Genomic DNA, 25,230 nt, shown 5'->3' with positions numbered 1-25,230 from the left:
TGTGGTAATTTAGTATGCTGTGCTTGGAAGGAAATTTGGTAACTTTCGTTTGTCGGTGCTTCCATTTTTTCTTTTTATGAACATCATTGATAAGCCCGGTCTAGTGAAATTATATGTGGAAAGGCCAGAATAAATTAAGGTTGGTCATAGCCCGCCTGACTGCATAATATATTAATCTAGTTATTTCTCTTGCAGGTTGTAATTATTGCTCATATTTCAGCAATCAAAAAGCCAAATCTTAATCGCGATGAAGAGGAAAAGTTCTTTCAGAATTCTAGAGGAGAAAAAGAAGCTTTTCCGAGCATACATGACGCACCCACAAAGGAGCTCACTGTAGTTGTTCCATCGTACAATGAGGAAGACCGATGTATGTATATTTATTTGACCAGTGGGTTGATTTTTTTTAATGTCAAATCATGATGTGTAAATAATTGTATCCAGTAAAACTTTCCATTTCCAATCCATACACAATCGTTCTGTCTTAAAAACGTCCTTACAGGACGGTTTGCCTCTATCTGTTATGGACAAAAAGGCACGATTTGCTAAAGAAATTGGATCTGTTTCAATATTATGAATAGTTTTGGTTTCAATTGTAATTAATTCCCATGTTATCAGTTGTGTAGTTAAAGGTATATTAGAAACTCTGTGATATCTATTTGTGATTCTGGATAACACCATTCAACTAGATACTCGAGTACTACTTTAGGTAAGATTGGTTGAATGTTTAAACTTTAAAGGGAAATGACTAACTGGGTTATACAGGTTTTTAATATATTGGTCACTTCTGAATAATCCTTGCCTTCAAAGCCACTGTCATCATTTTTAGTCAATTTGGCAGGGCTATTAAAAATGGCTATCAATGGCCATTTTTAGTTTGGGCTATTAGGTGGCCGAGCCACCTATAAGCCAAAACTATTGCCTTAGAGTACGGATAGGGAGAAATGGCATATGAGGAGGGACACAAAGCTTGAAGGTGTTGTTTGCTTATTTGCCCACCCATTGACTTCCCATGGCCATTCTATTCCCTATGGCCATTCACATGGGCGTAATTTTAGATGGGGACAGGGGTATTTGTCCCCCCCAACTTTCATGGCACACCATTTTGTCCCAATTCAGCAAAGTTACTCCACTGGCCATCACGCCCAGTACCTGCCCCTCTCCACCCAAAATGCTGCCTCAAAGGAACTCTTTCAGCTCACTTTAATCAATCCTTACCATCAAGTGCCTGCCAGTGTTTTTTATAAGCAGTCTTCTGAGAGTTAATGACTTCATTGGATTTGGAAATATGCTGCTCTTACTTTAAAAATGCCTAAACTAGGTCTGGCTTCAGCCACTCGATTTTATAAGCACTATGCATGCCCTTCACTGAAGTCCTATTAAAAACAAGCATTGGGAAAGCTAAAGGTTTTGGCTTGTGTGTAATTATTAGGCATTTGGCAGGCATTGCTATTAGATGTTCAGGTACTTGCATCATTTTGTAGCTGCTACTATCAATGGCCAGTTAATACCACTACGACAGTGCCTGGCAAGTGCCTTTCCCATGCCTACACAGACCCCAAACTGTTGCCTTTGTCGATGCTTGTTCAAAAATGGTGCAACCTTGTTGAGTGACAAAGTATTCTGTATACAGTTCATATTCAAAGGATTTAAAAAAAAAAATCTTTATTAGTTGTACAAGAGTTCGGCAGGACTATATGATTTACAGACAAATCATCTAGTAACAAAATACATCAGAGTTATTATATACAATAGCATCAGATAAGCCTCTAACTTAACCTGCCCTAAAAATCAGAGACAGCAATAAGGGCAGAGTACAAAGGAAGCAAAGCTGCAATGTCATCCTACCTCAAAGATACCCACCCTAAATGTCCATACAAACAAAAACGCACCAGACAGACAAAAAGAAAAATAGACAACAAAACACACTAGCACATGATATGATATGATAGGTTATTTATAACACGCTTAATACCCAGAGGTTTCTAAGCGCGGACCCGGGGATCGAACCAGTGTTGCTACGTGTCATCTTGCTTCCAAGGCGAGCACGTTGTCGCTGAGCTATCCTCCCGAGAATATGCACAAACACACCTATATACAGTTTCAACAACTCAAGTTTACATCAGCTCAACAGAGCACCTATTGTACAAGTCATTCCTATGATCCAAACAAATTATTAAACATCGTCCAAATAGTCTTCTCCTCCTGGCCCTCCTGTGGTACATACATTTCCCAAAATCTGACAGTAACTGTATGTCATTCACCCAATTCTCTACACTTGGTTTCTTCTGTGTGTTCCACAGCTTCAAGATCTGTTTCTCCACCACCATCAAAGCCTTATCAATCCAGCACTATACCTCTTAGCAACCATTCATCTCCCACTGCCAGAAAGGAGAATAGTCGCAATGGCATTCTAGGAAAATGTATAGACGGAAGCGTGTCGGTTCTATCCATTAGCACCTTGGGTGGGGGGAGACAGCCAATCAAGTGGCTAGGAACGTGGGCTGACACTACCAGTGAAAGCCTGCATTCCAAGCCGCCACGTTCCAAGCCGCCTGATGGCTGGCTCCCCCTCCCGCCATCTTCCCCCACCATCCCTGTTTTTTTTTCTCTCCCCTCCCCCCGCCCACTTACCTGATTGTGGTGGCAGGGATCTGCCACCGCAGCTCCTTTCCCCATGTGGCCATCATGGAGCCCCGCATTCCAATTCCCTGATGGCCATGTTAATGCTTTTTATTAAAAAAAAAATGTTTTAAACCATTTGTCACCAGTGTAGCGCACTAAATGGGTACTAATGGTGATACTCGTTGCCTGGTTCCACAGGGTGGGCCCGCCAACTTGGGGCATATCGCCTCAGTATGTCTTTCCAGAAACTAGATGATCTAGAGCAATTCCACAACATATGGACCAGGGTACCTCTCTCATTCCCACATCCCCAGCACATCTCAATTCCCACATCCCCAGCACATCTCATTATACATCAGACCAAGACCACACATGCAAACTGGCGTACAATACAAGCAACCCACACAATACTGGTGACTGAGTCTTAAATTCAAATCTATTTTGCTCCTATATCATGCTGGCTGCACTTTCCCCATTCCTCTTTCCGAGATATCACAACCCAATTCTTTTGTCCAATCCTTTTGCAATTTGTCCCAAGAGTCACTAACGGAGCAGTCTGCAAGCATCAAGTTAAGAAAGGTGGTTACCATGCAAGGAGACAACCCAATATGGGTTTCATTACCATTGGGTCTAGCGGCATACCCATCCTCTGCACTAAGAGCAACTCTAACTCCACAAATCTACCTAGCTTTCTATTCCCCAAATTTGTATTGTAACTCAACAAAAGGTACCATCAGCCTGTCCCATATAACCTCTTGAATCTTTAGAATGCCCTTCAAAATTCAACTTTGCCAATTTAATGGCTTATCTGCAATCTGAAGTCCAGGATTCCCCCAAAGAGAGGCATTATAATTTAAGTAGATATTCTGATCAGTGCCAGACAAGAGATCAGGGCATCCCACTTCACATCTATTGTGGTCAATTTGTTCCTGCACTTTGGCCTCTTTCCCACTGAGTAAATATTATCCAACTTAAACGACAAAAAGCCATCTTGCTCAATTTTCAACCACATTGGTCCAAAAGTGTTTTCGGACATCACATGTTGGCATACCGTCTTTAGCAGAAAACCTATAGTATATCTATAAAGATCCAGGTAACCAAAGCCCCCGTCCTGAACCTTGCGCACCAGAACATATCCAGGGATCTTTGGACTCTTTTTACCCCATAATAACTCCTGAAATATTCTACCAATTTTCTTCAGTAACTTTTTCGTGAAACGCGAAGGAAGCAACTGAATAATATAAGGTACCTTTGCCAACAAAGACAAGGTTAACCGTTCACATTTTCTTATGTCCCCCAACATAGCCTTCAACATTTCCACAATGAGCTCAACAATTTTCTTTGTCTTTTTGTCAGATAGATCCCTAAGTATTTAACTTAATAATCCACCCACTTACATTTCCACTCTGCTAAATCATCTTCTACATGTTTCAGAAAGTGGGAAGACTTCCGATGTATCCCAGTTAATTTTGTGGCCTAAAAGTTGGCCTACTCTTTCAAACAGATTTTTAAAACGTATACTCCCTTCAACCGGATTCGATAATCTATCCAACATATGACAAGATTTTGATCTCGCTTCCTCCAAACCTAATCCCCCTAATTCCTTTTTCTTGACGAATGCAGTTCTAACGCGATATTAAACAGAAACGGTCATAAAAGGCAACCGTGTCTTGTGCCCTGCATAAGCAAGAAAGGATCAGATATGTCATTATCTACCCATATCCGTGCCATCGTAGTTTTATGCTAACATCCAACTGCGTTAAAAAATCATTGTATACCAAACCCCATCCTCTGCATAGAAAATTCCAAGAACACCCAGTTAACCCTATCAAATGACTTCTCTGGATCCATAAAGACCAAAACTGTATCTAAGCGCACATCCTCGCGAAGTCCCATCACATCAAGTATTGTCCTTATATTATCATACCCAAACCTATTCTTCATAAAGTCAACTTGCAAGGTGTGTATCAGATCACCAATATACATATCTAAATTATTTGCCAATATTTTCGAGAATATCTTTAAAGGATAGTTCCGGGACTTTTTTTTTATTGTCCCTACGGTTCGGCCATGTGTTTTTAAGCATAACTCGGTAGATCGTAGAAAACTTTCCTATGGACCTTACCCGACTTTTCGTCCATTAACGCACTCGAAATCAGCCGCCATCTTCTGATAATCCTATCATTTCCCCCCATCGCCCTGGCTCACCTGCTTTTGCGGCACTAAATCAAATCCCCCGCCCCTGAGCCTGACATCAGCAGACGCGTACCGCCCATTTCCCAACGCCTAAGCACGTTTCGTGTCAACAATCGCTGCGCCTCAGCTAATGAAGTGTCGCCATGGAAATGGCAGGACGCCTCTTTCCTCAATAAGTATAAACACACCGTTTCACAACACACAGCAGCAGATTTTCGATTCCATTCCTCTCTCTGTGTTACTTTGAGTATTCTGTGACTCGTTTCTGTGCTCTGGTCAGCTACCTTCGCCGCTTCTAGGCCTTGTGAACACCTGTACCATCTCTGTAAATTATTTTACTTTCTTTACCACACAATGGCTACAATAATGCCGTATATGTACGAGCCTGAGTACACCGAGGAGGAACTACTGGAAAGGCAAGCACGCAGAAACGATGGGGATTCGGACGGCAGTTGGGAGGACCAGTCAACGGATGAAGAGCCTGGACCATGTCGCATGGACGGCGTCTCCACCTGGTGCACGTGCAATCGGTGCGAGCTAATGCCAACTGAGGAGGAGAACTGCTGCTGCCGTGAAAATTCCGGGTGCTTGGCCTACATTTCGGAAGGCGAGCCAAGTCCGCAATGCATCACCGAGCTGCCAGAGTTCAGGGAAGCCTGCCTCTCACGGACCGTGTTGAGGATGATGATGGTGCTTATGCACGAACTTCGCGGCACTGTTCGTCCGCGTAATCCGAGTAACGAGTAAGTATACTCTGGTTGTGATGTCAGTGATGCCACTACTATGTCATGGTCGTCTCCCACATATAAAATTACATCTACATATCATTCGAATGCATGTAAATTGGTTCCATATTGTGCATTTTCTAGATAGAATTTTTTTCAAAGCAGAATGACATTTTTTACCTAAATCGACAGTGATAAGAAAGTTTTGTCATTTTAATACAGTTTGCATCTTTCATTTTCACAGGTGGTACAGGCTGGTGGCCTATCGTTGCTTCACTTGGTGGCTTCACGGGAGGCTCGGACACCGCGTTCAGAGAGTAATACCTGCCTGTGCGGTACTTGCCATTAGACAACATTTCCCCAGCGACAGTGGACAATACCGCGGATTTTCCCTGGATGTGCTGCAACCGGAACTTTACAATGTGTAATGTTTATTATTTATATTCAATTGAAATTAAGATCTAAAATAAAACCCAACATATATTTTAACAATGGTTGTTTTGATTTTTTAAATGAATCTAGTGTGTCTCCATTGAATAGTCTTCCTGTGCCTTGTCTTGTCACACCACATGTCTCGTTGACTAACTGCCTAGGCATCCAGGGTCTCCAGGGTGAACTGCACCCATATATTCTCCTGGGAGGGTGAGGTATTTATAAACTCACCCCCTGCCTTCCATGTACTAGATCCTGCAGCCTGCCTCTTACATGCAGTTAGATGGCCTCTCCTTGGTGAGGCCCTGCGGCAAACGAGTCTTGTCTGCACGACCACCGCCCCAATCCACCCCCCCCGCCCTATCAAAGGCAGTTCGCACCGGGGTACTTGTGCTGGCAAGTGGAGCTGTCAGGGAGCGATAAAGGCCAAGAGGTGCCAAAGACCATGTACACTTCAAAGTGGTCTATAGAGCATGGGTTGTTGTTCCCATGTCTACCTCCAGACCCCGTGTCTCCTGCCAAGCATCCCCCTCACGCTGGACGCCCCCCTGCAAACCGCATAATGCCACGACATATACACGTCATTCATTCACAAACACACCCCTGTTTCGAATCCTTTATAACCCACTTCATATTTCTAATTAGCACTTCTTTGCGCTTTGCTAGTCAACCCGTGAAGGTGCTGGTTATCTGCTCTTCGTCTCTGTGATCTTCCGTGACCACTTCGAGGAAACTCCTCAGTTTGCAACCTGTGAACTGCTCCCTGTTCTACGACAAGAAACTACTCTGATCCCTGCATCTAACTGTTTGTTCGTCAAGGTAAGGCCATGTACCATAATCATTTTGCGTCCAATTTCTTTTCGTTCAAGACAGTACATGCAAGGAACTAGTCACATGTTCTGAGTTTAGTCAAATTATTTTTCTATTTTTTTAAAGTTATTCAAATACTTATCCGCATGTGAATAACCTGTATAGTTACAAGAACCAAAACGAACCTTGCATTGAACCTTTTATGTGTCATTTAATTTTTTAACACATTGGTATTCATAGAGAATTGTTGATCTTTACTTTTCAGAACTTTCCACAATGCCTGCCTGTTCCATTGGTGGTTGCCCTTCGAAGACCCATAATAAATCTGAAGGTACTATAATGCATGTTTTCCCTAAGACAATAGATCAGATAAGAGAATGGGTCCGATATTGCGGATATCCACCGTCTGAGCTTGAAAGTAGAGTCCTAGAAGTCTTTGCGGACAAGAGGGGTGATCGATACCGCATCTGCAGCAGGCACTTTAGCTCAGACATGTACTCCACATCAATGCTAATAAAGAAGAACACACCGCGAGCGAGGCGAAAATTGCTCTCAACCGCTATTCCCACTCTATTCGTCCACATCCCTCCACTGGTGAGTCAAGTTTACGTATTTATCTCTAGGCCTTGCGGTAGTGTGTAGCATTAGCTAACAATAATTTCCCCATTTATGTATCCACTCAATATGAAGGCGGAAGATTCTCCATCCGTGTCGTTATTGCAGTCATCAGCCACTTCAAGCGCCTATCGGGTAATCTTACTTGGCTATTCTGCCACTGACTTCTTTTAGGCATGTAAATCAATAGTTTTAATTGATCGTGTAATTATTTTACCTAATGGTACACCCTTGTACTCGTCCTCTAGTCTGTTTTCAGTTATAATTATTGTTATCCAAAATAATGCAAGTACTGTCTTTCAGGGAGATGCTGAGGAGTCCAACGTATTGACGACAACCGTTGATGTCACTCAGATGCTCGAGGTACGTTTCCGGACAGTTCCATCGATGGAGATCATCAGATCTTGCATTCTTGTAGCGTGATTGTTACACACAATGTTTCTTTCGTTTTTAGCCATTGATATGTCCTTCTGTCGTCGCCCTCCTATGTGTCTTCTTTTTTCAATATTGTGTTCATTACTAATGAAAGTCCTATGTTTCAGGGAGTCGATGGAGCATTAGTCCAAGAAGAAGGGGGAGCATGCAGTTACGGGTCGGCGCAACAGCTTGCAGAAGTGTGCACCGCAGTTACATCGTCCCTTGATGTTCTTATGCATTTCGAGGTATGCATACTGACAGTTCGATCAAGCGAAATCATATGACCTGATTACATCCGCTATACTTCCTTCTTTATTAACGCAAGTACTATGTTTCAGGGAGATGACGGAGCTTCTTCTACAAGAACATCACCCCTAGTAGTTGATGCAGATCTCTGGGTGGTGACACTTCCAACGATCGAGCAAATCGAATCATATTTACATATCCATTATTTATTTTGGACAACTGATCATTTGTGCAGGTCTATTTAGATGAGCCGTTGACGCCTGCACAAAGTTTATGTTCTTTTTAACAAAATAGAAAACCATACTAATGCAATTACTGTGTTTCAGGGAGTTACTGAAGCATCATCTTCAATAATATCATCAATGGAAGTCTATGAGGAGCCCGAGGTATGGATCTTGACAGTTCCATCTAACTAGATCAACAATGCGTGAATAATTGTCGTTTGAATGTTCTACACAAAGCGTTCATTCGTGTTTTGCTATTGAGATGTACGTGGGTATTGGTCCCCAAGTACATTTTGTGTTTTCGATATTATTATACATACTAATGAAAGTTCTATGTTTCAGGGAGTCGATGGAGCGTCAGTGCGTGATGGATGTGCTGATCATGAAAATATAGTCGTTGCAGCGCAAGAGGAAGTGGAGACATGCACACACGAGTCGGAGCAACAGCGTCCTGATGTTGAAGTTCGAGGCAAGAAAGTTTCAAAGAAAAGAAAGCAAAAGAAGGTTAGTGTCCTGGTCACTATATTATGTTGTTTTTCACTGTTAATAGTTCAATACTGTAAGTTGTGTTTAAACTGAACATCCCTTTTCCAATCTGTCCTCTAGTTGCGAGTGGGTGTACGAACTAGATCTACACAGACAGTGAAGCGAACGAGAGATGTTGCTTGTCAAACCTTTTGGCAGGGACTTGAGACTGGAGATGCATCGTGCCAATGGGAAGAATATGAAGTGATTGACAACGGAGCTATACCACATCCAGCCATTGATAGTGAATGTCCTCCTGGTAGTTCGGATGCAGTCGGAGATCAATTCACAGAATCCACACCCGCAAAAACTAAGACCGCTAGAAAGTTGAAGAAATTGTCTTATTCACCCATCGCCAGAGAAGGAACAGATGTTGCAATGGAAGAGAATGAACTGGACTACAATGAAACACCATCAATATCACTGAACATAGCAGAAGACGATATCAGAGATTCTACCTTTCATGTGAGTGACATGTCCTCAACGTTACAGGCCGAACCAGCTGGGATGCAGAGTGACAGTATAAGGAAAGAGGCCAAATTCATTGTATTCGATAGTTGTTTGATTGATATTATTATTCGGTTGAAATGTGGGCATTCGGTAGGTGGGGAAGTATGTGGGGAGCCATTGATTAATGTGACTCGTGCAATTCGAGGCACTAACCTTAAAATACATGCCACCTGCACAAAATATCATCCTTTCTCATGGTCTGCACAACCCATGCTGGGGCAATTGCCAGCAGGCAATCTACTTTGTGCAGCGGCTGCACTTTTTAGTGGTTCAAGTTTTAAAAAGTTAGAGTCTTTCTTTCAGTTTGTGGGAATCCATTTCATTGCGAAAACTCAGTTCTACAAATACCAAACCGATTATCTATTTCCAGCCATTAGCGAAGCTTGGAGAATGGAAAAAATGTCTATTGATAGTACATTCGCGGGCAAACGGTTCAGGCTAGCCGGTGATGGACAGTGCGACAGCCCAGGATTTTCAGCCAAGTACTGCACCTACCACTTTCAGGACATGGAAAGTAAGAAAATTGTGAGTTCGGTGGTCGTGCAGGTGTCACAAAGTACATCCTCAGTGGCCATGGAGAAAGTTGGCTTTGTAGCATCATTGCAAGAACTACAATCGCGGGGAATGCTGATCGACCTGATAGCCACGGACAGACATGTTTCAATTGCCAAGACAATGAGAGAAGAGTACAAAAATATAAATCACCAATTTGACGTTTGGCATCTTGCAAAAACAATCAATAAAAAAATGTCGGCTGCAGGTAAAAAAAAAAGAAATGCAAGGTATTTCACAGTGGTCCAAGTCAATCAGCAACCATCTTTGGTGGAGCTCAAAAACATGTGCAGGGTCATTGGAAATTCTACTGGAAAAATGGCGGTCAGTAATGCTACATTGTACCAACGTTCACCGTTAGAACACAAACCAACATTTCCACAATTGTGAACATGGCCATTTGTCCACAGAGGAGGCACGGAAGAAGTGGTTGATTCCTTCATCACCCACTCACAAAGCCATTGAAAAGATTGTATTTGATAAAACTATAACAAGAGATTTGAGGGGACTCACGGAATTCTGCCACACAGGAGATTTGGAGGTGTTCCACAATATGTGCCTAAAGTACAGGCCAAAACGATTGCATTTTGGCATGGAGGGCATGATAAATCGGACTCTTCTAGCGGTCTTGGCACATAACCATAATGTTGGCCGTCAACAAAGTAGGACGACCGGAACTTTAGGGACGCTTCGCTACAATAAGGCCTTCACTAAAAGAAGTAAACAATGGGTGATCAAACCAGTGTTTGAGGATATGCAATATGAGTTTATTGAGAGACTTATTGTTGACGTCCTAGATAGGCACATAAATGGAGTTGTGAACGAACCTGTGCAGGGGACAACTGCATTGCCACCCAACATTGCCTCTGTTCCATGTCCACCTAAAGAAGAGCTCATTGAGAAATACACATCACGGTTTAAATGATTGTAATTTGATTGTCTGTTCTCTCGAGTCTCCTCATGTCGCAGGCCCATTGAATATGTGTAGCTATGTAATGTGTAAATAAAAGTGATTGCTCAATGTACATGCAATGTGTCTATCCAACCTTGTTCATTTGCGCATTAAATTAAACCAAACAGTAATATAAATCATTTTTCAAAAAATATAGAATGTCTCCGTATTTATGGTTCTCTGGGGCTGCAAATGCACGCAGACAAAATGCAAAGATGGAGTGTAAATTTCAAGTCCTGTGAGATGGCCTTACACTGAATGTAGCTAACTAGGAATGTGTGCTCTTTCAAAGTGAAGGTCAGCTGCTTTGATTTTTTGCTCGGGTGCCGGAATGGCCCACGACTCAGTATAAGGTTCTATTGTTATTTGACCTTGACAGGCCGGGACCATCTCGAAAGACTTCTTTTTGGGGGTGTGGGGCAATAACGTAAGAAACGATAATGAATATAATTTCAGAAACGAAAGCCATTTAATGTTCGTTCATTAGAAGAAATAACGTCGGCATAGAAGGAGTGGTATTTCGGGGCTGCCCTACGCACAGACACAATGGAAAATGCAAATATAATGTAAGTAACTCTTTAGATGAGTTTATACCGCAATTTAATTACTATACAGTAGCTTTAAAGACGGGTTAAGTTGTACTTGTTCGTTCTATGTGGCATATTGTTTTGTACCGCGCACTATCTTGAGGAGAACCATCTCCTTTTACGGAAGCACCTCAAAACCTTCCTCTTTGCTTCTGCTTTCTCTCTCCCTCTCCCCTGCTACAACTGGTCCACTGTCTGCGACCTCGGTCCTGGGCCCTTCCACTCTCCACCTGCACTGCCTCCCTGTCAACCCCTGCACTGGGGGACTGTCTCAGTATCCTACAGCCCCCCCTTGATGTATAATACCCAGTTGCACTGTCCTAGCTATGAAATAATTTCCCGACCTAATATATAAAATGAATAATTTTAATAAAGATCTGATGGTGAGACTAATTTCATTTTTTATGTTTGTCAAACAGGTACATCATCCATTATTGTCTGTGTCACGAGTACCAGACACCGGCGGATGGGTTTTTCAACCGCCAGTTGCTTCTCCGCGTGAACAACGTTACCACCCTGACCATTTTATGGGACGATCGCCAAGTACAAGTATGCCCTTACGCGGTACTAACGGCTAGATGCAACATACAGACCGTTGTGGTGGCCTAGTGCCTCGTTGTTGGAACAGCCATGCGATTATCAGTGCGACCGCTGAATATTCAAATCGCTGAATATTCTCAAAACATTTGATGTCAAATAAATGTACTTTGCCAAATGTACAATCTTGCCGTTTGCTTTTAAACCACAGTTTCATATTCCGAATTGTGGCGCTGTATTGTGAGATGATCTAAGACCCTGTGTACAGCAAAGGAACATCGTGTGCCTCAAAAACGAACTTTTTGGAACGTGAGCAAATAAAAATGCAAATCGCTGAATATTCTCAAAACATTTGATGTCAAATAAATGTACTTTACCAAATTTACAATCTTGCGGTTTAATTTAAAAGTACAGTTTCATATTCCCAATTGTGGCGCACTGTGTTGTGTGAGCTCATCTGTGTTGATTTCCTGGTTCTGTGTGGAGTCGCGTAGAAGACGCCTGGGCGCGTTTGCCTACGCAGCTCAGTCACGTCACGGATAGAGGCGGGGAATATGAATGTTTTGATCAAGTCTGTTTCAGGGGCGGGGGATTTGATTTAGTGCCGCAAAAGCAGGTGCGCCAGGGCGATGGGGGGGAAATGATAGGATTATCAGAAAATGGCGGCTGATTTCGAGTGCGTTAATGGACGAAAAGTCGGGTAAGGTCCATAGGAAAGTTTTCTACGATCTACCGAGTTATGCTTAAAAACACATGGCCGAACCGTAGGGACAATAAAAAAAAAGTCCCGGAACTATCCTTTAAATCAGCATGTAATAGTGAAATTCCCACATTTCATATGATCTTGATTGGAATATATCTACTTTCAAAATAAAATCGTTAAACAAATGGCATAAAAATGGAGCTAAAGGTCCTGTAGAATTCTACTGGCAAACCGTCCAGTCCCAGTGATTTTCCTGCTTTAAGCTGCCATATTGCCTTCAAAACTTCACCAACCTCGATCTTGGCATCTAAAGCACCACTGTTATCAGTTGTTAAATGACTTTTAAATGGACTTCAAATTCAGTTTGAGGATGGCTTGCACGACGGCCATTGTTTCCGCTGTTTTATGTTTAATCTGTTTATTAGTTTTGAAAGAAAATGGACATTACAAGTCAAGTCGCCATCCAGATCTTCATTATGAACATCATTCATCCATGCACCTGCCCCCTCCCAGATTCCAGCCTCTGATTAGTCCACACAATGTTACAATTCTTAGTTCTTAGGTTCTTAGTCCAGGCTCAAAGAGTGTACCTTCGGTAATTGGGGGGCGGGTGGGGTACACAGCGCAACCTCACACATTCAATAGTTCAGTAGCTTGGTATCATATCGGGCATATCCAGTTTTTATTTGGCTTCCAGATGAACTGAAAAAAAGTCTGCCTCATGCCAGAAATTATAAGTCCATTTTAATAACAAAATGTGACATTCTCACACGCTAAGATACCGCTACTCCAGGGTTCAACCTCTGCATCTCCATATGATTTGGACTATGGTTCCCATGATTCCGCAGCATTGATTGTTTTGGCTATGGCTGATGGGAGTTGTGTCAAAAACATTTAGAGAGCCAAACATTGCAGATCCCTGCCCTACACATTTGAGACAAGCATGGATGTCGTATGAAACCAAAAAGCCAATTTTCTTGCTGCCAACAACAACTGGTTTAAGTGTCCAATTGCATATTGGAAGAGTACACATTTTGTCATGTGGTTGCCTAGCAGCATTAGACTAGTGTCAAAGGGCATATATACTCCACATGTTTTCACAATTTCGGCCAAATCCACCAGAAATGTAGAAAGGAGCCTTCCCCATCACCCCTTCCATAGTAAGCTCCCGATTAGCTTTAGTGCTAGAATCTGCTAGGAACCGATTACCACCTCTATGCTAACTTGTGTGCTTGTGTCCCATTTAGTACACAGATGATGTTGCTGTCTTCCAAAAAATGACACATTATCATGTACAGCATCGCCTATGTAGGGAGAAATCATTTCGAGCCTCAAAAATAACCTCAAATAAGCATATTGGCTGTAATCTCTCTTGCTTTCCCATCCGATGTGGAAGGGCCTTCTCAAGACAAACAAGGATGGCCACTTTGTCAGACCTAGCCAGTCTCTAGGGCCCAGAAATGAGCAAGAGGGGCAGTTACCAGTCAATAGTACCTTTCAGTGGTTTTAGCGGGTCGACCACTGTGAACCAAGCTTCTAGGTGCTACTCATGCGGTTTTCAGCAATTTGAATGCATCGGTCGTGGTGTTCTGTTTTAGGAAGCGCCATTGAGCAGAGGTCGAGCTGAAATTTGGTGCAGTTTGAAGCAATGCTTGCAGAAGGGCAGATTGTACGGTCCACAGGGTTGTTTCAATTGCAGTTCAAGTCAGGCGTTTCGTTGCAGCGTTCAATTGTAGCTTGTTGGTGGTGGACACCAAGGCCTGTTCAACTGGCGATGAAAATCTGAAGTTAAGATGCTGGCGGTTAGAAAGGTTGTTCAAACTTGGTCAATGCAACAATGGTCTTCGAGTTTGAACCGAAGCAATGACGCTCTCTGCTGGTGGAGGTGCAGCAGCAAACTGGCTCGAGGATGCTAGATAGTAGCTCGAAGATCGGTTGCGTGCCAAAGGTAACTCGGAGGGAGCAGGGGTGTCCTGTTGCTTTGAACAGTGTCAAACCGGCTGGAAGCTCGGCTTGCAACGGTTCAATGGCAAAAACATAAGATTACTGGATGTCTTGGCTCTCTGGTTCTTTGAGTCCTTCACGGGGGGTAGGAGGGGCGGGTCTCAGGACCTTGTTCTGAGGGCTCTCAATGTTTGGGAGGCTGGTGCACACTTTCAGGGGTCCTCCACCACGATGAGGCCCTGGCAGTAGTGTGACTGGTAGGCCCCTTCTTTTAAAGGCAAAAGTTCACAGTTGATTGGATTAAAGTAAGCCTGCCTTAAGCTTTCCAATCCCAAAGTGTTCTGTACTTAAGGAATTGGAGGGGACCAGGAGGAAGGGTAAAGATCGGGAGAAACATAATGGTGGAATCCTCCTCCCACTGGATTGAGCCCTTGTTCTACACTAACTCTGCCCCCTTCCCTTGTTAATCGCATCCAAGTCCTTTTTGGCGTGCAGCATCCTGGTGTGAGGCTGGTCCTTTTGGGATGTTTGTTCCCTTTGATGCCTGCTTCCCAGGGAAGCTCCTGCTGAGGCTGTCCTGCTGGAAGGGGTGATCACAAACATCACACAGGTTCAAAATGAAAGGTCCAGCTATTCAGTTTCTTGCCCTGTCATTTGGCAGGGTCAGGCTGTCTGGCCAAAATACACAAAACCCCTCCGCAGCTGAGCTGTGCCCACAGGGATGACACGTGATCTCAATTTCATGTCCTTTACAGTATGAGAGACGCTCGCCACCATAACTTAAACTCGGGTATGGCTTATCTTTAAAGTTTATAACTGTCAGCAGGATAATAACTCACATAGTAATGTGGTTTTGGAAAAGGGGTGCCTATCTTAAATGCAGCCCTTGGGCTTCATTTACTTGGCTGTCACTGCAGCTGTCGGAGTGCCCCCGAACCTGCTCTATGCCACTGGACAGCCAGGCACTGCAGATCAGGATAGTGGTGTACGCTATGATTTTGGCATGGAGTTGGCTGAAAGGAGGAGGGGGAGATCATGTCAGCAAACCACCCTTTTTGAGAGATTAGCTGCATCTTTTTTTTTGTTTGTTTAATTGAATTTACAATTTTTACAAAATAGTTTCCATGCTTAAAAACGTTTATGCCATTCTTAATCTTGGTAAGAGAATTGGTGATTTATTCTGTCAAGTTTGTATCTTCCTGTTGAGTTGGCACATTTGGCTTTCCTTCTAAATCCAAACTCTCTAGGAACTTGGCTGTTGCCAGAGTCGTGCAATCTCCACTCATTATCTTATTCCACCATTCTTGTTCGCTTGACGTCAGATGTTTAAAGTCTATGTGGTCGTAGATAAGTTGTTCTTGGTTTGTCTGTCCCTGAATGAAGGAGGAGGTGTTGAACTGTTTCGATGTCTGAACTTGTGCAGTAGCGACATTTATTATCCCTTGATTGCTTCCTGAGATATAGAATTTCCTTCATCTTCAAAACATTCAGACGCGCTCTTAAAAAGATTATTCAGAGCCTTTTATCTGGAAATTTCTTTAAGTAATTCCTGAACTTATCAATCCTTTGTGTATTAATTGTATGATGGTTCTGGGATGTGAACTCTTCTGCCTTTTCCATTGTCTCGATCCAGTCTTGAATTTTTAACTTTTCCTTTAATTTCCCAGGAATGTTTTCGATGTCCCATTCTGAGCAGCCGTAGTGTCTTTATATTTGTAAAAATCCAAAAAAGCCAGAGATTCTGCATCCTTCCCAGATGGCAATCCTCCAAAGTAGTAATTCACCACCTTGAAGAGACCCAAAACCTCTTCAACTATAATTTTGTGAACTTATCCCTATTTTTGTGTGCATGCATTTAAATTGTAGGGTGATCTGTCTGTCTTGTTATGTACATCCAACCTTTGCTGGGTCCGAACTAGGGCATGTTCCACTTTTGCAGGCCAGATAATGTTGAATTGGCCCCCATCAACACTGAGCTTCCTATATACTTTCTTTGATCCTATGGTTTTGTGCTGCTCTTCCACCTTGCATAGTTCCCCCTGTCTTTTCCCGTGCTCCTGGTGGTGCATTTTGTTCAAATGAACCACAATACATAGGATTTTACCACAAAAAATTACATTTCCTAGTAGGCATAGATGTTTTATTTATTTGTATGAACTGAAGAGCTTGGACAAACTGTACATGCGCATGAATAGCTATCTGGCCAATCCCCCATTTGCATGCCTTACATTAGTAAATGAGATCCAAGGACAGATCTGTTAACCAAGTGTCAGAGGAAGTCATAAGATGGCACTGACCGACAAGAATTACTAACATTTTACATGGTTGACATTTGGTAGTATTTACATATGCGAAAAGGTGTCAATTACAGTATTTACTCCTAAAGTAAATACTTATTTAACTCTACTCTGTTCACCCTACCTACTGCCCCTGCACCCTGTTTTGTAAGCAACTGGGTGCTCTGTTACTTTCAAGCTAGGTTTGCTTTTTATAAATTCCCAAATGGGTACATGTTATAGAGCATGATGGGGGACAATGGGTGAGCTAATAACATCAGACAGTGTCTCCTACGGAAAATTAGGTGTTTGTTAATTTCAGTCTTGAATCCTTATACCGCATGGATGGATTTGATGTAATGCTAAGGGAATTCCAGTGGTGGAGAGCGAGTAAGCTAACGGAGCAAGAGATGGCAGATGGAGGTTTAGGAGGGCTTGAGATCTCGGAATGCAAGGTGGGTAGAAGCAAGAGATGGAGCAAGTCAGGGAAAAGGTGTCAGGGGGACGGGGGCTCATGGCTAAGCCAGGAATGGACGTGTACACCAGAAAGAGCAAGCAATTTGGGTATTGCTACAAAACAACACAGACCGGTACTGAGAATCAGATTTATTTTGATTTCATTTTTCCACATTTCATGAATAGATGAGGGGAATAGGGAGTTGATTGGGGTGCTGTGGAGGGTCTCCCCCCACATTTTGTTCTGATGAAATGTGCAACACATTGAACAAAAATATTAGATGTTTTGGGATTCAAAGTTAAAAAATGTGTTGTACTTGCGTAGATCCACGATGTGCGCATGCACAGCCATCTCACGTGCAGGCAGTGAGCAGAGGGTGATGTTTGAGACGGGTAGGGAGTCCGGTTAGCAAATGTATGCACCTAGTCAAGTTTGGTCAAGCAGTAGAGAAAGAGAATCCCATCTGGAAGTGTTGGAATTAATGTTGGGGGAAGGAAAGGTGGGATATGATGGGATTGTCATACACATGTCGTGGTTGCAGTATTCAACTGTTGCAGTTTCACATCACTGACAAAAAAAGAATCTGGCACGTTAACAGCCATGGGGGGGAAGATGTAAGGCTGTGAGTTGAAGCGTTACAAGCTTGGAGGTAGATTAGAGTTAAGCATAGCAGGATCAGTGGCACATGATAAACGGGCAGTATGTGATGCTGAAAGAAGGGCGAAGGAGGGAAACATGGGTGTTGTCTGCAAAGAGATGCTACGAGAACCCAAAGAATGAGATTAACATTCCAGTTGACGAGGTGTAGCGAGGTAAATGTTCTAGCATTCCAGCTGAGAAAAATGCATTAGCAGTTAGGCAGTAGGCAGTAGGCAGTTCAGGCAAGGGCAGTGCCCTGGAAGCCAAGGTGGGAAAGAGTCGAGAGGAGTGATAAGTGATCTGCGTGTCAAAAGTGGCAGAGAGTCGAAGCAGGATGGAGGATGGAAGTTAATGTTAAAGGTATTTATATTGCGCACTGTCGCCAACCTAGTTGGTCTCCAGGTGCTCTGGCGGATCTGTAAACAAAAGGTGGGGGGTGGATTAGTGAGTGAAGAGGGCATAGGAAAGTGAGAGGTGGTGTACTGTTGGCAGCTTCAATTCGGTTTTCACTGTGCGCTGAGGTTTGGTATGCATATAGGATCGAAGCGGGTCCTCGCGTCCTGTTGTTGCGATCTATGTGTTGATTGATTTTTGTTGCGGTGTGGTGAAGTCTGTGCGGTTTGCTGTGAGAGAGGTGGTTGTGTGGGGTTGTGTGTGAATTAAGTATGTAGAAATGTGAGGTTTTGGTTAGTGGGTTGTATGTCTCATAATCCATGTTGTTTAGTTTATGTATCAGGTTGTCATGCTGGGTTGGTATATTCTTTCTCTTGGTTTACTGATTGTCTAGTTTCTGTGGTGATACCGTGTCTGGTTCCAGCAGATTAATTGGCTTAGTACCCCAGGTAAGTGAGCCTTATCCCCTAGTTAGATAGTGGTCTTATATTATCATTAAACAGATCACTTCTTTCTATTTACTGTCAGTAGTTCATTGGGGGGTTTGGACTTCTCTTCCCTTTCCTGACTGTCTAGTTTTAGGGCCGTGGGATGAGGCTGGCCTCCAGCTAAATTATTGACCTTAGTACACCCATGGGCGAGCATTATCTGCTTGGCTAGTGGAGTTATATTATCATTCCCTGCTCCTTCCTATCTATTACTGTCAGTGGTCCATTGCTGCCTGTGCCTTCAAGGGATTCCAGGTGCTATTGCTGGGTCATACCTTGCTTTCCTTTCCGATTGATCTGGGGTGTTCCTTGGTATGATTTGACGTGGCTTGTTTTTTGATAAGTGGATATGTTACAGATCCGTATATCCTTATTTTATGAGGGTTATTATTTAGGGAGATTGGGTAGGTTCTTCTCTCAGCCTAGTTCCTCTGTGTATATGAAGTGATGAGCAAACATGAGTAAGTTATTTACAAGTATGAGCAGTGTTTCAGTGGAGTGACTACTGGGGAACCCAGAATGGAGGGATCACTGTATGCTTCAATTTCTAGGTTTGTGCTGATTCAGTCATACCACACCATCTAGGATTTTAAAACTGTGTTGGAGAAGGAAACTGATTTGTAGTTGGCAGTGTGGTATGTGTCAGGCTCTTCTAAGAGGGTAGGAAGGTGGGCACTTTATAACTGGCTTGGAAGTTCCTGTGGGCAAATGGTGGTTTAAAGGAAGGGGTGGGGAAGTAGGTACAGGTAAGGGGAGCTGATTCCTTAATAATGTCAGATACAAAGAAGTCTTCAGGAGCACAAGAGGAGTTCACAGATTAGTCAATAGGTGCCAGTTCAGATGGAGCAGGTGGCGGAGGAAATCGAAGGTGACAGAGGGGGGTTGGGGGAATCTTATAGGTTGAGAGCAACAAAGCAATTGAGTTTCAAGTTCAGCACCTTCTTGGATGAAGGTCTACAAGAATGGGAAAATTGCAACATAACTCAAGTCCTTCTCCAGCCCCACTACGTAAACCATACTTGGGGTGGGGTTGAATGCAAAGAACAGTGGGGGAAGGGAATAATTGTTGGCTCCTGTGTGTTCTAAGCTCCTCCTAATCCACCCAGAAAAGGAGAGGAGGGTCACGTTTAATATTCCCTCTAACCTTAATGATGTGTTTTTGGTGAGTTACGAGATGGTGTGAACGTGTGCAGAGTCGAGGGTATCCAAATAGAACTTGAAAGGGACAGCTCAAGATAATGGTGCCAGAATGGGAGTCTAATCAAATGTGAAAACTGGAGATTTGCTGCAAAAGGCGCCTAATATCTGAGTCCAAAGTTTGAACTGTTAAAATATTACTCTATTAGGACCTAATGCCCAGGTCCCAAAGTTCCTAGTCTCCAACAGTTAATAAAATCTAACGTCTTGCTCTGCTCTGTGGTTCCTTTCTGGTTGCTCTTTGATTCAGATATTGTTAACCTCTGACGAACCGAAGGATACCCTCCTAGGCTCCTGAAGGTTATTCTCACCCACCAACCTAGGGACACCCTCCTGGACCTGAACCCACAACAGTCTTAGGGCCTCATTACGACCCAGGCGGTAAGCTACCGCCTGGGTCGTACCTTTACCACCATGGCGTAAACTACGTTTACGCCAAGGTGGTTGGCGGACTTACCGCCCCATTCCGAGGTTGGCGGGGCGGTAAGTCCCCAATCCCCATTTACCCTTCCCCATTCCCATTTTTGCCCCATAGGGCATAATGGGAGTGGGGAAGGCGTTAATTACGCCACCGTAAATTACGGTGGCGTAATTAACTCCATGGTCCCTTAGCGCCATGGATTTTAACACCTGCTCAAAGAAGGTGTTAAAACCTCCATGGCGCTAAGGGACCTCGTACTCAGGCGGTAAGGGTCGGCGCTGTTTACGGCGCCGTAAACCCCTTACCGCCTGAGTTGTAATGAGGCCCTTAGTCTTCCGGTTTCTTTCTTGGAGGCAAGATCTACATCTAATGGTGCATCCCAAATGTAAGACTAATTTTGTGGCAGACTGCAAATAACCCTGCTCAAGCATGGGTCCTATTTTCTTTCAGCCTTCAGTGTTTCTTGCACTTGTAGGTGTGGTTGCTGAAGCTCTTTTTGGGCACAAAGGCCCTGGTAGATTGTGAACTTTTCACATTTATCTTGACATGTGTAGGGATGCATATCATTCAGGAAAATGTTGACATGACTTTCAGTTTCTATAAAACCAGGCTTCAAGTGCTGGGAAATTCTATTTCTGCAAGAGCAATGAAGCCCTGGCATGCATGGGTATTGCTATACCATTATTGGCTTTTGTATTTCTATACAAAACAATGATCTCCAACATGTTGTTGCTTTCAGTGCCTGTCATGATGGATGAAGCTCTAGAATATTTGGAACGACGACAGGTATTTATTTTTCTCTCTTCACATTAAAGTCCTATGTAGAATGATTGCTGAATGCAATGTGTTCATCCGCTCATTTCAACTGCAACAAATTCTCATTCTTCTCCTGCTATTTAACTAAGTTATTAATCTTGCAATTTCACAATTGATGTCATGGTACTTGAAAAGGTGTGTATTGTTTTGTTACTTCCACAGGAAAATGGTACTTTCATTAACACTGCTACACTCCCGACTGGTGTAACAGTGAATATCACAACGTTTATGGAGCTGTTTCACTGTCATCTGTTTGAGTCTGACAATCCAAAATGTTCATATTTTTCATAGAGATTTTGGTTTGCATGTGGCTCATTGCATATTTTTGTGCAAATCGTTCAATCTAGTCAAATCACTTGCTATGGAGCATTGTTCATTTAATGACCGATATCAGTCCACGGTCCTTAGGGAAATGTAAGGGGACAAATTCTAAGGATCCTGATTGGTTTCGTGGTCTGCGAGTTCACAGAATTTTCTGACGTTGTCAAAAAAAAGTGGCTTTTCTCATCTTGCTACCACACAACACGAAACTGACAATGGAAAAGGTCGGCACAAATACTTATGGACTTGTTTTGCCTGAGTGTATGGAAAACTGAGATTTCTAGATTTCCAATACATTAAGAACATTTTTCCTTCTATTGTTTTCCTTCTCTGAGTGTCATTTAACTATATCTGCACCATAACAAAGGCTGCATGTGTCGAAAGAGCTCTATGCAATGGAGTGCAGAAAACTAGCTCCAAATAGCAAGGATTTGCGGGTGTTCTCTCCTGACGTGACTGCTAAAAAAATACTGCATGTTTAATCCTGTTTCTCTAGGTGCATTAGCAAATACAGTATTAATTGTATCACAAAATGGCACATCGCACTTTCCTCATTAGACACCCATTTACTTGTGTAATGCCACTAACTACCCAGTCGACCTTACCCCCACAGAAAATGCAAGAAGCGGTATTCAGTGATTTGCTGACTCGACTAACGACTGAAAATGGCAAGGACATTCCAGAATCTTTTTTCCCATTCCGGTCATTACACAACCATACCTGCAGATTTGGAGGCCTTCAAAAAGGAAGTAGTGGGAAGATAGGTGTTGCAATTAGATGTTGAGGCATAAGGTCAGTGGCCAGGATGATGACCCCTCCTGCCCCCTGGTCCCAGTGCCATCAGCAACACGAATACATGGTCCTGAATGTATTGTAACGTAGTTGAATACAAAACCCATGAAGGAGATGCAGTTTTGAGAAAACGTGCAGGTGGAGAAAGCAACCATGGGGGTCTGCAAAGGCAGAACTCCCGACTACTGACACAAACCTATGGCTTGGAGGAGATACAAGAGGGTGACAACTTTGTCTCTGCAAGAGAATCTGACTTGGAGTGGGTTTCGGAGAGTGAACAAAACAGCAGTGATTAGAGCATGGCTGGTGCACCGAAGGGCAAGGCAGATGGAGTGAAATGTAAGGCAAAGAAGGGAGGTTGTATGGCAGGCAGACGGAGAACAAGGAACGGGAAAGACTGGAGAAATTAATCAAATGGTCTTTGGAAGGAATTTGAATAATTTGTTGCAAGATGGAGAATAAAGTGCAATACCAAGCCAAAGTCTAATGAAGACCGTGAGAGAGAACTCCATGAAGCTGCTCTAAGGATGGAGGAACAGAAGACCAAGAGGAACGAACAACTGGAACCTTGCACTGAACCATTGGTTAACCAGATGTCAGTTTTGTAACTGGCCTGCTATCCCTGGCGGAACGATGGTTAGCAATCAGGGCATCATCCTCCTGAACCAGCGGGGATCCTTCTGCTGAATGATGACCCCTACGGTCTAATGGAGTGTGGTGGGTCTAAAGGAGGACACGGATCTTCCATTTTAACTCAGTTTTTATTTAAAGAATATATATAAATGCCCAAGTTTCCCTAGGCAATGGGTTTTCCTTACCTAACCCAACTTAACTAGGGTGCTCGTCAGTAGTCGGGGAGTCCAAAAGCTAGATTTGTCCAAAACAAATCTATGCTAACCCTAGTACTTATCAAAATAACTAAGGCACAGGAGAATGACTCCCTTCTCTGGTGGGCTGCTTTCTTAGCAAGCTGAAGTTTTAAAGTATTTGAAGGTAGTTCTTCGTAGCTACTTCTTATCAAGTCGTATATTTCAGATATTGTGGATTCCCACTTGTCTTTCTCTCTTATGTTACTTTTGATTCCGTTTGTCCCTTTCTCTTGGTGCTCTTTTGATCTTTTCTTTTCATGTAAACTTGAGTCTGTCTCTCTCTCTTGTTTCAATGTCCAGCCCTCTTCCTGATCAGGGTAATCAATATTGGTGTATTACAGTTCTCGCTCTCTTTATATATTTCAAACAGTTCCGCTTTACTGAGATGAGTAGGAGTGCTCCAATAATAATTCTCAGTCTTCTCTAACACTTGCTCCTTACTGGGACGAGAATGATTAACCCAGCAATGAGCTTTACTCTTGTTCCACACTTTCCTCACTGGGATAAATATGATTAGCCGAGTACTGATTCTCACTCTTGGTCCACACTGGTTACTCACTGGGACGAGTAGGAGGATCCAATTTTTAAAAAATTTTCGGTCACCTTCCCAGGTCTCCCACTCTCTCCGTTACCTTTCTGACTTGTGGATCGCGTCACCGGGCCTGCAGATTGGTTGGCGCACTCTTCTCATGATGGCGTCTTCCCTTGCCGCTTTCTCCTCCTTCGGCATTCTCCGCAGTGCCCTTTGTAAGTGGCCTCAGCATCCTTAAGGCACTCCTCCATGTCCTCGGTCATGCCACCACTTCCTATTCCTTTCTTCCTGGAACCTTGTGCCAGTACCTCTACATCGCTCAGCCGGGGTATTCAGGAGTGCAACTCCGTTCATGCTTACGCCAGCTTCCTTCCAGCATTGGAATTTACGCTTCTACATTTTCTTCTGCTCTTCTCCGACTGCAGATTTAGAACTCCCAGGTTCCTCTTCTCTTATGTCTCCCTCTCCCAGTTTTATGACGCTGTGCTGGGACAGCATTAAAGTCCTTCTTTTGTGCTTTGCTTGTACTCAGTATTACGCCAGTGGTTTTCATTATCTCAGTACGACATAGGTAATTCTTTTCAGATTCTCTCAAAGCTTCGGCATAACAATAGCAGCTATCTATTTGTCCTTTTGTGTTTTCTTCCTGCAGCCTTCATTAACACTGGCTTGAAGGTGGATTGGGTAGGGAGTTCCTTGTCGTGATTGTAGTCCTTGTCCCCAAGAGGGGAGTCTCTCCCAGTGAGGTCCTGCTTGCCTCTACCCCTATGGATGGTATTGCATAGTGGGCTCAACTTCCTACCATCACTGGGAAAGGCTCCCCCTGTGAAGAAGTGACTAAATCCCATGATTCGTCATAGGAGGTAAAGGTAAGGTATCCTCTGCCATGTCAGCGTCGTAAGGGCTATTTTGGTATTCTCAACACAAACCGCCATAAATTCAGGACCGTGATCTCAGAGTGGGGTCTGAACAGGTGGGTGGAGGAACCTGCTCTAGTGAATGATTGGAGAAAGGGTCACTGCAGTCCCCCAAACTCATCACTCGCTTCCAGGTGGATTTCTTCTGCTCAATGTCACAGGAGCTTGAGGAGCTTTCAGGGATTGAGCCACTGAGTGGTCTTGATCCTCCCACTGGGCTATGGGTGTGTAGTCCAAGCTGCCTTGTCATGGGCCGCTTGGGCAATGACTCTTGTGTCTCAACCTGTGCAAGTTCAACCTCAACCCTGAATGGGAGCAGATGGTTCTGGTGCAAGGACTTGATAATTCTGGGCCTTCCTTCCTCTCAAAGTCCGGAGACTGGGAGCTCTCCCAGCTGATGTTCTCTAATGAACAGTCAGGACTCTCGCTTGTCACCCAGCTTGTTTCGTCTGCTCCTTTCCAGGCTGTGGATTAACACACGGTCGTCAGACTAAAGAACATGGATCCTGACCTTG

General features: G+C 43.5%; 1 protein-coding gene across 1 annotated transcript in view; it reads left to right on the top strand.

Moving 5' to 3' along the window:
- ALG5 (ALG5 dolichyl-phosphate beta-glucosyltransferase) overlaps positions 1-25,230 on the top strand; it is a 275,306-nt gene that overhangs the window by 28,937 nt on the left and 221,139 nt on the right. The window contains exons 2-3 of the mRNA XM_069639106.1: positions 196-367; positions 21,208-21,254. Of these exons, the coding sequence (XP_069495207.1) occupies positions 196-367; positions 21,208-21,254 (219 nt within the window). The remainder of the gene's footprint in view (positions 1-195; positions 368-21,207; positions 21,255-25,230) is intronic.

This window comes from Ambystoma mexicanum, chromosome 7q, assembly GCF_040938575.1.
Source record: "Ambystoma mexicanum isolate Mex_15411 chromosome 7q, UKY_AmexF1_1, whole genome shotgun sequence".
NCBI lineage: Eukaryota > Metazoa > Chordata > Amphibia > Caudata > Ambystomatidae > Ambystoma > Ambystoma mexicanum.
Note: the sequence above shows the minus strand (reverse complement) of the source record. Positions and strands in the feature narration are given on the sequence as shown.